Source organism: Antechinus flavipes, chromosome 4, assembly GCF_016432865.1.
Source record: "Antechinus flavipes isolate AdamAnt ecotype Samford, QLD, Australia chromosome 4, AdamAnt_v2, whole genome shotgun sequence".
Classification (NCBI taxonomy): domain Eukaryota; kingdom Metazoa; phylum Chordata; class Mammalia; order Dasyuromorphia; family Dasyuridae; genus Antechinus; species Antechinus flavipes.
The window spans coordinates 374099834-374112083 of record NC_067401.1 but is presented as its reverse complement, the minus strand read 5'-3'; the positions used below and the strand labels follow the sequence as shown (position 1 = coordinate 374112083).

At 37.2% G+C, this 12250-nt stretch overlaps 1 protein-coding gene across 1 annotated transcript in view; it reads right to left on the bottom strand.

The window, feature by feature from the left end:
* Positions 1-12226, bottom strand: part of NSL1 (NSL1 component of MIS12 kinetochore complex) — a 31685-nt gene extending 19459 nt beyond the window's left edge. The window contains exons 1-2 of the mRNA XM_051998416.1: positions 11938-12226; positions 1085-1166 (exon numbers count right to left, since the gene is read on the bottom strand). Coding sequence (XP_051854376.1) covers positions 1085-1166; positions 11938-12180 — 325 coding nt within the window. The 5' untranslated portion in view covers positions 12181-12226. The remainder of the gene's footprint in view (positions 1-1084; positions 1167-11937) is intronic.
* Positions 12227-12250: the final 24 nt, after the last annotated feature.

Below are 12250 nucleotides of genomic sequence, written 5' to 3'. Positions count from 1 at the left end.
CAACGCCACCTGTCAGAATCCCTGTTTTCCTGGAAGACTCAGTTTAAATGACTTCTTCTATAGGGCTTCTCTGGTTCTACACCTGTTGCTAATTTCTTCCCTATAAATCCTAAATATGGGAGGGACATGAATGATGATCCAGCAAAGGAGGCTGACGATAGTCAGGAGGAAAATCAAGAAAGCTCAATATCATGAAAACCCAGAAGAAAGAATATTCAGAAGACAGTAGTCAACAATTGTCAAGACACTGCAGCGGTCCAAGAGAGTAACGACTGAAAAAAAGCTCACTAGAGAAATGTGAGATATTATTAGAAGACAGTCTCTTTTGAGGAAAGAGAGGTAAGAAATGTTTATTAGAACCACTTCTATGCATGAGTAAGTTTTCTATTCCATGGTGAATAGGTGAAGTTAATGTATGACAGGAGCCTTCATTAATTTAGGAAGTGCATTTATTATATTGAACTGCCTGAGATCTTCCTCGTTATGTACTAAAAACGTATACTCTAGAACAAAGTCAAACAAACTCCCAACACTGTATGAATACTGGAAGTATCACTGAAATATCACCTACTTCCTTAGCCTTTTGACAGCAGCAAAGTGGTAAGGTTGCTTATGACTTAATTACTCTTACTTTGCAGTTTAAGTCATTTTTCAAGTATTCTTCAACAAAATGAATGCTACTGAAATCAAACTAACACAAAAACCAGCACTGTACCCAGTTCCAGCACTTATTCCATGTTTTACTCTGTGATGCTGAGCAGGCCTAGGCTTTCTCAGCATCCAGATCATGATACTAAAATTTGGATAATTCTACCTGCTTTGTTTACTTCACAGGGCACTCAGAGGACAAAATGAGACAATGCACACATCTAGATTAACTAGATGACAATTTTTTTGCCAATACCAATTATAACGTGTCAGTCTAAGGTATTTGCTTTGCTTATTTAGATTATAAATACATTATGCTTTCTTTATTGATTTAAATTTCTCTAACTTAAGTATAAATAGAAAACTAAAATTAGAAATGAAGTAGCAAAATTAACATTCTTTATGTAAATAAATTATAAAGGATTTAATCACATACCTACAGGAAGTTCTTTATCTGAAGTTTCCTGCCAAGCCTCCCCATTGAAACTAACATTCTCCTGCACAGCAGTTTCAAAATTCTGTAATAAATTAAAAATAGTTTAAAACAAAACAAAGCAAAAACAAAAACTGCAAATATTTGTTTAAAGTAGTGTCTACTTTAACTAACAGGGAGACCAGTCAGATTAGAGAAGGATATCAAGGCCCCAAATTCAAAGCCCACCTCTGCTACATACCTTTGTGTGACATTGAGCAAATCACAAACTTTTCTGGGCTACAGATTTCCCAACAGTAAAAATGGGTCCTAATACTTGTACTATTTATCTAACAGAATTATTCTGAGCAAAATGCTTCATCATCTTGAAAGCATTAGAATATTAGGATTTCCATACTGTCTGTGGAGTGGGAAATAATATCAAAGAGTGACATTATCTGACTGGTATAATCTTTCCCTTAATAATAAAATTAGATAGTATATGATGACCAATTCTGATGGACCTGGCCATCAGCAATGAGATGAACCAAATCAGTTCCAATGGAGCAGTAATGAACTGAACCAGCTACGCCCAGAGAAAGAACTCTGGGAGATGACTAAGAATCATTATATTGAATTCCCAATCCCTATATTTTTGCCTGCCTGCATTTTGGATTTCCTTCACAGGCTAATTGTACAATATTTCAGAGTCCGATTCTTTTTGTACAACAAAATAATGGTTTGGTCATGTATACTTATTGTGTATCTAATTTATATTTTAATATATTAAACATTTACTGGTCATCCAGCCATCTGAGGGAGGGGGAAGGAAGGGAAAAATTGGAACAAGAGGTTTGGCAACTGTCAATGCTGTAAAGTTACCCATACATATAGCCTGTAAATAAAAGGCTATTAAAATAAAAAATAATAATAATATTAAAATTAGAAGAGATGAACCAAGAAGTCAGGATAAAGGCAAGAACTCATCAAAGCTCTCCCCTAAACACCTTTAAATAATCCACAAAAAGATGAAGTTAATTTTCTAGCTCAAAATAATTTAGAAGGTTGGCAGAAAAGTTCTATTGCACCAGGGTGAAGGAGGAGAGAGATTCAGCAAACCCCACCAGTGCAAACCAAACCCCAGCAAATCAGGAGCAGGCCTTGGGGCAACTGAATCAGTAGCAGCAGGGATAGTTTCCAGGCTTCTTACCCAACAGATAGTAAGTGGATTAGACAATGGGTCAGAAGGGGACTCTGTTGCACTGCCTATAGTTGGATCTCAGACACAGTCCTGCATCCCATGCAAGGAGAAGTACTAGCACAGCAGAACTTGTGGCTGCAGGGGTGCAAGAACTTGGTCACAGTTTCAAAGCTGAAAAGAATGCATCTGATTTCTCACAAACTGTGCATAGTATAAGAGAGTAGTAAACAGACCTCTCCTTAGATCACAATACCTTGGTAGAGCCAAAAACTTACATGTCCCTGGAACTAACTCTGAAAATAACAGAACAAAAAACCTTAAGCTTGGGACAGTGCTTTCTCTACTCCAGAAGCAGAACTCCACTATAGCATAAAGTTAAAAAATAAGAAATAAGCTGAAAAATAAGCAAATAGAAAAAAAATTCTGTAATTAAAAAAAAAAAATTCTGACCAGGAATAAGAGGTTACTGTGGTGATGAGGAAAATCAAAACACAATCAGAAGAAAACAACAAGTCTGCATCCAAAGCTTCAAAGAAAAATATGAATTAATCTCAGATCATAGAAAAGCTCAAAAAGAATTTTAAAAATCAAGTAAGAGGCTCTGATAAAGACCTCATTTCTAAAACATATAGAAAATTAACTCATCTTTATAAGAATTCAAGCCATTCTCCAATTGATAAATGGTCAAAGGATATGAACAGACAATTTTCAGATGCAGAAATTGAAACTATTTGTAGTCATATGAAAAGGTGTTCCAAATCACTATTAATCAGAAAAATGCAAATTAAGGCAACTCTGAGATACCACTACACACTTCTCAGATTGGCTAAGATGACGGGAAAAAATAATGACAAATGTTGGAAGAGATGTGGGAAAACTGGGACACTGATAACATTGTTGTTGGAACTGTGAACAGATCCAGTTATTCTGGAAAACAATTTGGAACTATGCTCAAAAAGCTATCAAACTGTGTCTACTCTTTGATCCAGCAGTGTTTCTACTGGTCTTATATCCCAAAGAGATCTTAAAGGAGGGAAAGGGACCCACATGTGCAAAAATGTTTGTGGCAGCCCTTTTTGTAGTGGCAAGAAACTGGAAACTGAGTGGATGCCCATCAATTAGAGATTGGCTGAATAAATTATGGTATATGAATGTTATGGTATATTATTGATCTGAAGAAACAATCAACAGGATGATTTCAAAGAAGCCTGGAGAGATTTATACAAACTGATGCTAAGTGAAATGGACAGAACCAGGAGATCATTATATACTTCAACAACAAGACTATATGATGATCAATTTTGATGGATGTGGCCCTCTTCAACAATGAGATGATTCAAACCAATGCCAATTATTCAGTGATGAAGAGAGCCATCTATATCCAAAGAGAGGCCCATGGGAGATGAGTATGGACCACAACACAGCATTCTCACATTTTCTGTTGTTGTTTCCTGGCACTTTGTGTTTTCTTTCCCAGTTTTTTTTTTTTTAATTGATCCAATTTTTCTTGTGCAGCAAGATAATTGTATAAATATGTATACATATATTGGATTTAATTTAATTTAACATATTTAACATGTATTGGACTATCTGCCATATAGGGGAGGGGGTGGGGTGTAATGACCGCATATTAAAATTAGCCGGAGTCAGGAATTCAGGTTAAGGGAAAAATCTTCTATCTTTATTGAAGTGAAGAGGTGAAAAAAGATTGCGATAGCAATATGGGCAGCTGCGACAGGAAGCCGGCTAGCAGAGAGAGACCTGAGCTGAAAAGCCTTCGGGATCGCAATCGCAATCGCAAAATGCTCCCAGTCTCTCCTTCCCCTTCCTTTCCACTCCCCTGCCTCCACCCACCAAAATCGTCATTTCCTATACAACACATCAGGACTTGCACAAAGAGTGGGTGGGGGCCATTCTTTCTCCAAGCTTATATATTAATAGAATATGGTCCAATTACTATTTAGCCTCATGTGCTTGGGACCTCAGTGCATCAACTCAAGCCTCAGCCCATTACAGTGGGGGAAAAGAGAAAATAATTTGGAACAGAAGGCTTTGCAAGGGTCAATGCTGAAAAATTACCAAGTCATATGCTGTGTAAATAAAAAGCTTTAATTAAAAAAAAAAAAATCAAGTTAGAGAGGCAGAAGGAAAACTGGGGAAAAGAAACGAGACTGGTGTAAGAAAATCATAAAAAAAAGTCAATAGCTTGGTAAAAGAAAATAACAATTACAAAAATTACTGAAGAAAATAGTAGAATAGATGAATGGTAAAAAGAGGCACAAAAGTGAAAGAAAAAAAGTGAAGAAAAGAATGCCTTGAAAAGAATGGGCCAAATGATAAAAGCTAAAAAAATAAAAATAAAAAAATTAACGAAAGAGAACTCCTTAAAAAGTAGACTTGGACAAATGGAGGTACAAAAGCTCAGTGAAGAAAATAATTTCTTGAAAATTAGAGTTAAACAACTGGAAACTAATGATTTCTAGAAACAATCAAACAAATCAAAAGAATGAAAAAATATTAGAAAATGTGAAATATCTCATTTGAAAAAAATTGGCCTGGCAAATAGATCCAGGAGAGAGAAGATAAAAACTACTAGACTATCTGAAAGCTATGGTTAAAAAAAAAAAAAAAAAAAAGCTTAGAAATCATTTTTAAAGAAATTATCAAGGAAAACTGTCTTGATATTCAAAACAAAAGAATAATTGAAAGAATCCATTGATTACTCCCTCAAAGAGATCCCAGAATGAAAATTCCCAAGAATGTCATAGCCATTTCCAGATCTCCCAACCAGCCAAAAAGAAACAATTCAAATTTGGTAGAGTCACAGTCCAGCTTCTACATTAAAGGATCAGAGAGCTTGGAATGTGATATTCTGGAGGGCAAAAAAGCTAGGCTTAATCAAGAATCACCTACCCAACAAGAGATTTTCCTTCAGGGGAAAAAAGTAGACATTCAATGAAACAGAGGACTTTCAAGTATTCCCCATGAAAAGATCAGAGTTACACTGAAAATTTGATTTTAAAATACAAGATGAGAAAGAAACATTAAACAGGAAAGAGAAATCATAAGAAATTCAATAAGATTACACTGTTTCTATTCCTACATGGGAAAATATTTATATCGCCTAAAAACTTTCTCATTAAGATAGTTAGAATATACATAGAAAGCAAAGTTACAAGTTGAATGATTTTATATATATGTACATATATAAATATACAATATATATAAATATATATATACATATATATATAAAATCATTCAATTTATATATTATATATAAACTTAGAGATGAGAAAGAATGCACTGGGAAAGAGGAAAGGGAGAAGTAGAATGGGATAAATTATTTAATATAAAAGAGTTCTGAGATTATACAGTGGAAGGAAAAATGGAGGAAATGGGGAAGGGAGAACATGAATTTTATTCACATTGAAACTACTTTAAAGAGGCAATAATATACATTCAATAAGGTGTAGAAATATAACCATACAGAAAATTAAGAAGGGACACAGGATGGGAGGAGGGAGGAGGAAGAAAGAAGAGCTGATAAAAGGATGGTTTGAGGGAGATAAAAGTCAGAAGTAAAACACTTTTAAGAATAAATAGGATAAAAGGGGAGAGAGAGAGAGAGAGAGAGAGATCAAGAGTGGGATAAACAGGGGAAATAGGATAGAGGTACATAGTTGGTGGTCATTATTGTGGAAAAAAAATTTCCAGTAAGTTTCTCTGATACAGACTTCATTTCCCAAACACAGAAAACAGAGTCAATTTTATAGAAAAAAAGGGCCATTCTTCAACTGATAAATGGTCAAATGATATAAACAGGCAGTTTTCAAAGTAATCAAAACTATGGTCCTATAAAAAATGCTCTCAGTCATACTGAGAGGGATACAAATTAAAACTCTGAACTACTATCTCAAACCTGTCAGTTTGGTTAATGTGACAAAAATAAGGAAAATAATAAATGTTGGAGGGGATGTGGAAAAATTAAAATATTAACATATTATGGTGAAGTTGTATACTGATTCAACCATTCTGGAGAGCAATTTGGAATTATGCCCAAAGGGCTATAAAACCATATATATCTTTTGACCAAGCAAAACTACTACTAGGTTTGTTTCCCAAAGACATAAACAAACAGGAAAAGGACCTATAAGTACAAAAATATTTATAGCAGCTCTTTTAATGGTGGCAAAGAACTAGAAAACTGAGATGATATCCACCAATTAAAGAATGGCTGAACAAGTTATTGTATATGACTATGATGGAACACCATTGTGTGTTACAAAATGAGCAGGCCATTAAACTAGATAATCTCTAGCTCTCATGCAGTCTTAAAACTGTGACTATAACTATCTATGGTTTCTTTTCTACTCCAAATCTCTGAAGTAGCAAATCATAGCATCATATAGAGATGCAAGGGATTTTATAGTCTGTCTCTCATGAAAGACTAGACACCATGCTTATCAATATTGTGAATACCCCAATGCAATTAACATTATTCATCCATTATATTTTAGGTGGTTTAAGATGGAACTAAATTAATTAACTTATACTATTTTATAATATTTCCTTAAGTTTTTTTTTGGTGTATCCAAACCATTATTTTTCCAAGAATTTTGTTTTCCAATAATTCTAGTATGAATTACATTGAAAAACCTATATAAAAGTGACAAGCTGAATCACTAATTTCCTGGGTGGCTCAAGCATTTAACATAATTTACTCAAGTTATTTCTGAAATAAATTCCAGGGACTTAAAACAAAAGTTTTATTTATAGAATTGAACTGGAAGATGATTCAGAAACTTTCCCCTTTTATTTTATACTTGAGATAACTGAGGTCTAAAGAAATTAGGCTTATCAAAGGTTACACAGTAATAAATGTCAGAGGTAGGATTTGAATTCAGGATCTCCCCGAACGCTAGCCAGTGTTTTTTACATATATATCAAGCTGCTGACTCCTAATTAAGTCAAAAAGCACTTATTAAGTTCTTACTATGCCCCAATCACTATGTTAAACACTGAGGATGCAAAAAAAAAAAAAAAAAAAAGAGCAAAAACATTTTTTCCCCAAGGTATTCACATCTTGACAGGGGAGACATGTAATTATCAAGGTATATAAACACAGAATGGAAAGTGGGGCTTCAACTGAGTTGAAGGCAGCCAGGGAAATTAAAAGATAAGAGATAAGGCGGCAGATTTTATTCCAGGTATGGGGAACAGAGCAGAAGATAAAGAGTATCATATGTGAAGAAGAGCAAGTAGGTCACTGAAAATGGATTATAAAGTGCATGGGGAAGAGTAAAGTGTTAAAACTGGAAGGTAGGAAGAGGCCAACTTATAAAAAAACTTTAATGACAGAGGAGTTTTGATTTGGTTCCTAAGACAATGGGTAGTCATGGAAGCTCACTGAACCAAAGGGTTATCAGGGGCCCTCAAACTTTTTAAATAGGGGGCCAGTTCACTGTCCCTCAGACTGTTGGAGGGCTGGACTATAGTAAAAACAAAAACTTTGTTTTGTGGGCCTTTAAATAAAGAAACTTCATAGTCCTGGGTGAGGGGGAAAAACGTCCTCAGCTGCTGCATCTGGCAGCGGCTGTAGTTTGAGGACTCCTGGCAGCCGTTAAATAGTCAAACCTATATTACAGAAAAAAACCATTTGGGAGCTGAGCAGAGAATGAAATAGTACAGACTAGGGGTCCTCAAACTACAGCCCGCTGAGGATGTTTATGTGGCCCACTGGGTTATGGCCAATTTCAGACCGGAAGTGACGTTCAACCTAAACTCCCGTTAGCAAGGCACACTTCCAGCACTGGGCTGAGGCAGCAGAGACAGAGTGTGAGGCGAAACCGAGGTGAGGTGAGTTCCCAGGCTGGGTTGTGTGGCGTGGGGAAGGAAGAGAGATGCAGAAGATGGAGAACTGATGGCCCACGGCCTTGTACAGTAATGGCAGCCACCACAACAGACAGGCACGGGGGATGTACAGTGCATGCTGCACATGTCACGGCCACTGCAGGGGGAATTCACTGCAGCAGTGAAGGTCAGAAGTGGGAGCACAAAGAGCGGGAGAGAGAGCGCTGGAAATGGAGGCCAATATGTGTGTGTGTGTATTGGTATTTTACTAATAGCAATTTGGAATCCCTAGGAAATAATGATGTCAAGAAAAAGAAAAATTGACTCGGAGTGTAGGATATTCAAAGAACAGTGGACTTATGATTACTTTTTCATGCGGTTCAAGGAAAGAGCTGTATGTCTGATATACCAGACACTAAATTCTGTGTTCAAAGAATATAATTTGTGTCGACACTATGAAACTCAACACAAAGATAAATATGATTGTTTGGTTGGAGAAGTGAGAAAAGATAAAATGTTAAAACTGAAAAATACATTGACAACTCAGCAAACACTTTTGTGAGGCAGCAGCAGCTAAATATTTCATCACTGCGAGCAAGTTTTTAAGTTGCCAAGCTAATAGCACGCACTGGCAGACCATTCATGGAGGAAGAATTTGTTAAAGAATGGCTTCTATCTGTTGCCAAAGAGATGTGTCCAGAGAAGGCTGATTTATTTAGTATAATGAATCTTTCAGAACCTACAATTACACAGAGGATTGAAGAAATGGGAGACAATCTGCATCAACATTTGCAAAACTCCATAAAAATTTTTTCTTATTTTTCCTTGGCACTCAATGAAAGCAATGATGTTCGTGATTCTGCACAACTTCTAATTTTTATCATGGGATGAATGATTATTTTGAAGTCATAGAAGAACTTGCTGCCCTGCAAAGCATCAAAGGAACAACTACAAGAGAGGATATCTATGAAAAGGTTTGCCAAACTATGAATGGTTTGGAACTGGATTGGGCTAAACTAGCCAGCGTGACAACTGATGGTGCTCCTAGCATGGTGGGGGTCTAAGAAAGGAGTAATTGCTCGCATTAACCAAGAGATGGACAAATATAACCATTCTCATCCAATAGCCATACACTGACTCATCCACCAACAAGCACTATGTAGTAAATCACTGAAGTGGAACTCTGTTATGAAAATTGTGGTATCTTGTGTTAACTTCATTAGAGCTAATGCACTAAATCACAGAAATTTCAGGAATTTCTGTCTGAGCTAAATGTTGAGTATGATGTTCTATATCACAAAGAAGTCCATTGGCTGAGTCGAAGGAGAGTTTTGAAACGTTTCTATGGCTTACTTCCACAGATTACAACTTTTCTGCTTTCAAAAAACAAAGAAGTACTAGAGCTCAATGACGCAAAATGGAAATGGCATCTTGCCTTTCTGACAGATGTAACAGAACTACTCAACAATTTCAATATGCAACTTCAAGGAAAGTGGAGCTCATCTGTGATATGCAATCATATGTGAAAGCATTTGAAATAAAATTAGTACTCCTCATCAAACAAGTGAAGGAGGAAAACTCAACTCAAAATCTGTTGGCAGAAAAACCGCTAATTGCATTCCCAAACAAAGCATGTGTGGATTCACTGGAAAAATTGCAAAAGGAGTTCCAATTTAGACTTAAAGAGCTTCATCTCCATGAACAGGACATACAGCTTTTCCGTAACCCATTTTCTATTGACATTGAAAATGTGGATACAATTTACCAAATGGAATTGGCTGAACTACAGAACTGTGACTCTCTGAAAGACACATTCAAGTCAAGCAGCCTTCATAATTTCTATGCATCTCTCCCCTCTGAGCCATATCCTCATCTCAAGAACCATGCACTCAAAATGGCAAGTGAACAGACTTTTTCTAGAATGAAACATTTGAAATCTCCAACCAGATCAAGATTAACGGATGCACACTTGCATCACTTGTTACAACTAGCAGTGACAAATATAGAACCAGACATTGACCATCTCATTAGCCAAAAGCAGGCCCATAGTTCCCATTGAAATACTGATAAGTTTTTTGATTTAACTTTACTTCATTTTAAATATTGTATTTGTTCCCGTTTTGTTTCTTCACTTCAAAATAAAGTATATGCAGCGTGCATAGGGATTTGTTCATAGTTTTTGTTTTTACTATAGTCCGGCCCTCCAACAGTCTGTAGGACAGTGAACTGGCCCCCTAATTAAAAAGTTTGAGGACCCCTGGTATAGACAGAGAAACCAGTTAGAAGGAAATTGCAGGAGTCAACACAACAGGTGATGAGGGCCTGGACTAGTGAGCAAGAAAAGGACATTTATTATCAGACTGTGCATATCCTTTGGTCCAGCAGTGTTACTACTGGGCTTATGTCCCAAAGAGATCTTTAAAAAGGGAAAGGGATCTCTATGTGAAAGAATGTTTGTGGCAGCCCTCTTTGTAGTGGCCAGAAACTGGAAACTGAATGGATGCCCATCAATTGGAGAATGGCTGAATAAATTGTGGTATATGAATGTTATGGAATATTATTGTTCTGTAAGAAATGACCAGCAGGATGATTTCAGAAAGGCCTGGGGAGACTTACAGGAATTGATGCTGAGTGAAATGAGCAGGACCAGGAGATCATTATATACTTCAATAACAATACTATATGATGATCAATTCTGATGGACGTGGCCCTCTTCAGCAATGACATGAACCAAATCAGTTCCAATAGAGCAGTAATGAATTGAACCAGCTACACCCAGCAAAAGAACTCTAAGAAATGAGTATAAATTCATAGAATTCCCAATCCCTCTATTTTTGTCTGCCTCATTTTTTATTTCCTTCACAGGTTAATTGTACACTATTTCAAAGTCCGATTCTTTTTGTACAGCAAAATAACTGTATGGACATGTATATGTATATTGTATTTAACTTATATTTTAACATATTTAACATGTATTGGTCAACTTGTCATCTGGGGGAGGGAGGGGGGAGAAGGAGGGGGAAAATTGGATCAAAAGATTTTGCAATTGTCAATGCTGAAAAATTACCCATGCATATAGTTTGTAAATAAAAAGCTAAAATAAAAGAAATCTAAAAATTAAAAATAAAAGGACATTTATGAGAGATGGGGTGAAGATGAAAACACTAGGATTTGGTATAAGCCGAGGATAACACTAATGTGGTGAGCCCAGATTATTAGACAGTAACAAGGAAGTTCCTAAGAGGGAAAATTTGGGCATTTTGAGATGTTTATGGAATATCTAGTTCAAGATGGCCAAAATGTAATGTAGAACTGTGGTTTAGGAGAGACTAGGTCTAGATACAAATCTAGGAATCATCTGCATAGAAATAATAACTGAATTTGATGAGAATATCAAAATAGTGTAAGCAGAAAGGAAAAGAGTTCAGAACACAGCCTAAGGGACAACGGAAATTAGTGGATGTGTGACATTAAGAACAAGCAAAACAGACGAGTTTTCCTAGTTCCGAGCCTTTTTTCCGACTTTTCATCTATAAGTCTGGACGTCAGGTGCTCACTGAGAAGTCACCGCCGAGCTGCTGACGACCCTCCGGACTAAAAGATGAAGCGGCCCCCTCCCAGCTGCGGGCCTTGGTCCTCACTACTTAAAGCCTTCCCTTGCAAGTCACATTACCACCCATCTGGTTTCCTCCTCTGTAAAATTAGGGGCTCTAGGATCTCTCAGCCCCGTGACATTTTAGGGGTTCGTGTTGTAAGCTGCAGGGGGGAGGTGCAAGCAATAGGATTTTGACCCCCCGGGGCCAGCAAATTAGAAAGCGGCCCATACCCACAGCGCGTCCTTCAGCGCCAGCTCACGGGTCTCCTCGGGCAAAACTTCGCTCAGCTCCCGGATGAAGCGGCCGCACAACTTCAGCACTTCGGCCACAGCTTTCTGCGAGACGCAGCGTACCCGGAAGTCCTCTACGGGGCCCACGGACGAGGCCGAGTCTGACACTGTTCCGGTGGCCACATCTTTCTTCTCTTCTTCCCCCTCGTCCAGCCCCGGCGGGAGGTCTGCGCTCTCCGCCATTTTTATCCAAGTTCGAAATCGGCGGCGCACAGATTCCGGAAGTTGAAGGGCAGGGCTAGAGAAAACAGGA